This window comes from Parus major, chromosome 7 (assembly GCF_001522545.3).
Source record: "Parus major isolate Abel chromosome 7, Parus_major1.1, whole genome shotgun sequence".
NCBI classification, from domain to species: Eukaryota; Metazoa; Chordata; class Aves; order Passeriformes; family Paridae; genus Parus; species Parus major.
This window is the reverse complement of record NC_031776.1, coordinates 37,452,135-37,455,017: the sequence shown is the minus strand read 5'-3', so window position 1 is coordinate 37,455,017 and position 2,883 is coordinate 37,452,135. Positions and strand designations below refer to the sequence as shown.

General features: G+C 43.9%; 1 protein-coding gene across 9 annotated transcripts in view; it reads right to left on the bottom strand.

Moving 5' to 3' along the window:
• Nucleotides 1-204: 204 nt before the first annotated feature.
• TANC1 (tetratricopeptide repeat, ankyrin repeat and coiled-coil containing 1) overlaps nucleotides 205-2,883 on the bottom strand; it is a 60,161-nt gene continuing 57,482 nt past the window's right edge. For all 9 annotated transcript variants that reach the window (XM_015634146.1, XM_015634148.1, XM_015634149.1 and 6 more), the window contains one exon: nucleotides 205-2,734. In XM_015634146.1, the coding sequence (XP_015489632.1) occupies nucleotides 1,372-2,734 (1,363 nt within the window). In that variant the 3' untranslated portion in view covers nucleotides 205-1,371. The remainder of the gene's footprint in view (nucleotides 2,735-2,883) is intronic.

The following is a 2,883-nucleotide window of genomic DNA, read 5'->3' as shown; positions in this document are numbered from 1 at the left end:
TTTATGAGTTTTGAGTCTTCATCTTGCCAAGTCAGTCATTCAGAAGGTAAGAAATAGCAAAGTATAGAAACTAAATTTCTTTTTCTACTCCAACAAAGCACAATTTATGTGTCTTTCTCTGTTCCCCAGTACTGGACATGTAGTTGGAAAAGCTGGGATAGAGTTTCTCCTGTAACCATCAGAGACTGTGTCTCATCCCACAGGTATATTAATAATCTTTATTTTGTATGGAAAGAATACAGTAGCTGTGCAAAAATAGAACTACAGGACAAGACTAATATAGGACTTGTACAAAATATCAAAGAAACGGTAAACAATAAATAAGCTGAAGTGTAATGATGCAAACTGCAAAAGGATGTGCAGAGCTGGGTACAGCTGTTTACAATGTACACAGAACACTGTAATCAAGCATGATGAGAAGAGTATAAAGCTGAGCACTCCAACTGAATTGCACTCATAGGAATGTCACTGCAGCAGTTCATTTTCAGAATGTTCTTGCCAATAAAACCTCTCATTTCCTCAAAAAACCAATTTCTCAACTTCATCCTGTCATGCAACTGCACATACGCTTTTCCTTAAACTTCCACGTTCACTCCATCCCTTTCTTGGGTTTTCCATAAAAGCATTTACTAAGCATTTACTGGTACCTTTTCACAAATAAACAACAGATCATTTTGCTTTAAGATAGCACCCAAAGGTGATTAGATACCCTATATAAAGTGCGATTATTGTTAATAGGCCATAATATTGTGTTCTTCAGTGCAATAACCAATATGGTCAAAGCCTCTCAATACACATGCAAATGTCACTCATTTTATTTAATTGCTTCTAGTTACTAAAAATAGTTTTATTTACATATCAAAGCATGGCTGCTTAAAGTTTACTCATACACAAATTATTTATGCTTCCTAAATGTACATCATGCAACCCAAATTAGATCCCACTAGAAAAGTGTTAAAATAATTTGATTTAAAAAATGCATGCATGTACAGATCTGAGTATTCTGCAGCAGATTTTCTCCCTTAGCGCTGCTGTGAGACACCAGCACAGAAGCATTTGAGAGGCACGAGTACTATGTGTGAGAAAAAGAACCCAAAGCCAAGACTGAAACCCTACGTGAAAGGAAACGCTTATTTAATGGTAACATGTAATGGAAAGGATTTCTCTGCTCGGGCTCCTAGGCCAATCTGAGTCTTTCTACACAAATTTGTTATTCCAGTTACTGTCACTGCCCTGTGATGGTAGGAACAGTTGGAAGTGGTTGTATCCCATTAAAGACTGCTCCCTAGGACCCAGCCATGCCCAGGCACTCAGTGTTTCGTAGAGCGATGGTGTGAGCCAGGTCTACCCGGTCCATTGACAGAACAGTATTTATACATTTGATTCAATGAACGATCGCTTTGGTTTTGCCGTGCTGATGTGACTGAGGTGGCCGTCCTGAGTGCTGTGGGATGGCAGTTTGCCTACAGCATCGGGGTATAAATGAGAACCTTGGCTGGGTGATCTGCTGTCTGTACAGTGGAGAGGGATTTGGCACATGAGCTCCTCATGTTCTTTTGCTTGCACACTGCTCTGGCTGCCATCTCCTGGGGCTGCAGCTGTAGAGGATCCTTTAGATGAGTAGTGTTTAACTGAGAACTGCTCCAAGTTGGAAGGCTGAATGCCTGCAGAAGCGACATTTGTGGATAGCGAATCTGCTGCCTGAGAGTGCCAAGTGCGACTAGACTGTGTGCTTTGCTGCTGAAACCTTGCAGTCTTGTCCATGATTCCCATAAACGGAGTATTGCGAGGTCGGTGCTCAGCACCCTGAGCTTGACTGACAGTGCTCTCCTTGAGTCGAACATCTGGGCCCAGCCCCTTAACACTGCCTGACAAACTGCTGGCTGAAATGAAGCTGCTTGATGAGCTGGCAAGAATCACACTGCTGGCTGGAGAGCCAGAAGAGCCACCACTGGGTACAGGGCTTTGCTGCCTTGAGTCACTGACATGCATTGGAGCAGAGGCTGCTGATGTGTCACCAGGTTTAGATTTACTAGCAAAAGAACGAGAAGAGAGAGGCTCATGATGCTGTGTATATGAACGCTGGCTGGACACAAACTTCTCATTGTGCAGCTCAGCAGTGGGATCTGTGGAAACGCTTCCAGATGCCAATGTGCTTGTCTCATCCACATACTGACTTTTAGAGTGCCGGGTGGGCAAGGGACTGTGGGGAAGCTGCTGCAAGGATGATTGTGTCTTGGTGCTACATTGACTGCTTCCTGGTTTAGATCCAGGCTGGCTGGAGCTCAGATGCTGATTAGTTTTTACAATCTGTGCCTGCTTTGTTGGCTGCATGATCAAGCCTGGCTCTCTCAAGTACTTGTTGCTTGTTCTACTTTGAGGGGACACAAACTGAGCTTTCTGAACACCTTCTTGAAGGGTCCTGCTAAATAATGAAGCAGTCGAGGGACACTGCAGCCTTTGTGGAGGGGAAACAGATTCACTGGGGTGTGGCAGTTCATCTTCCCTGTCCTGAAGATTCAAATTATCATTCGCACCTGGTACAATGCCCTCCTCCTCATTATCAGAGTTGTTGGTTTGTTCAAGTAGCTGTGGAGACTGATGTTTCTGTTGCTGTGTTCTCTGGAACTGTTTGCATTCCTCTTCCACCCGAGCCAGGAGACGTTTTATCTCCTGATTGCTGGGGCACAGCTGAGTGGCTTCCCGTAGGTCAGCAAGAGCAGCAAGTAGCTTTCTGTTTAGGAATAAATAAGTAAACAATGAAAACTGGGGAAAATCTTGAGTCCCAGCATTGCCTACTACTAATCCACCTCCACCCTTGCAGCAAAATATCCTGATTTGTTGCTTCCTGCTGCAGGTGGTGACAAATTAGAAGTGGAAGCT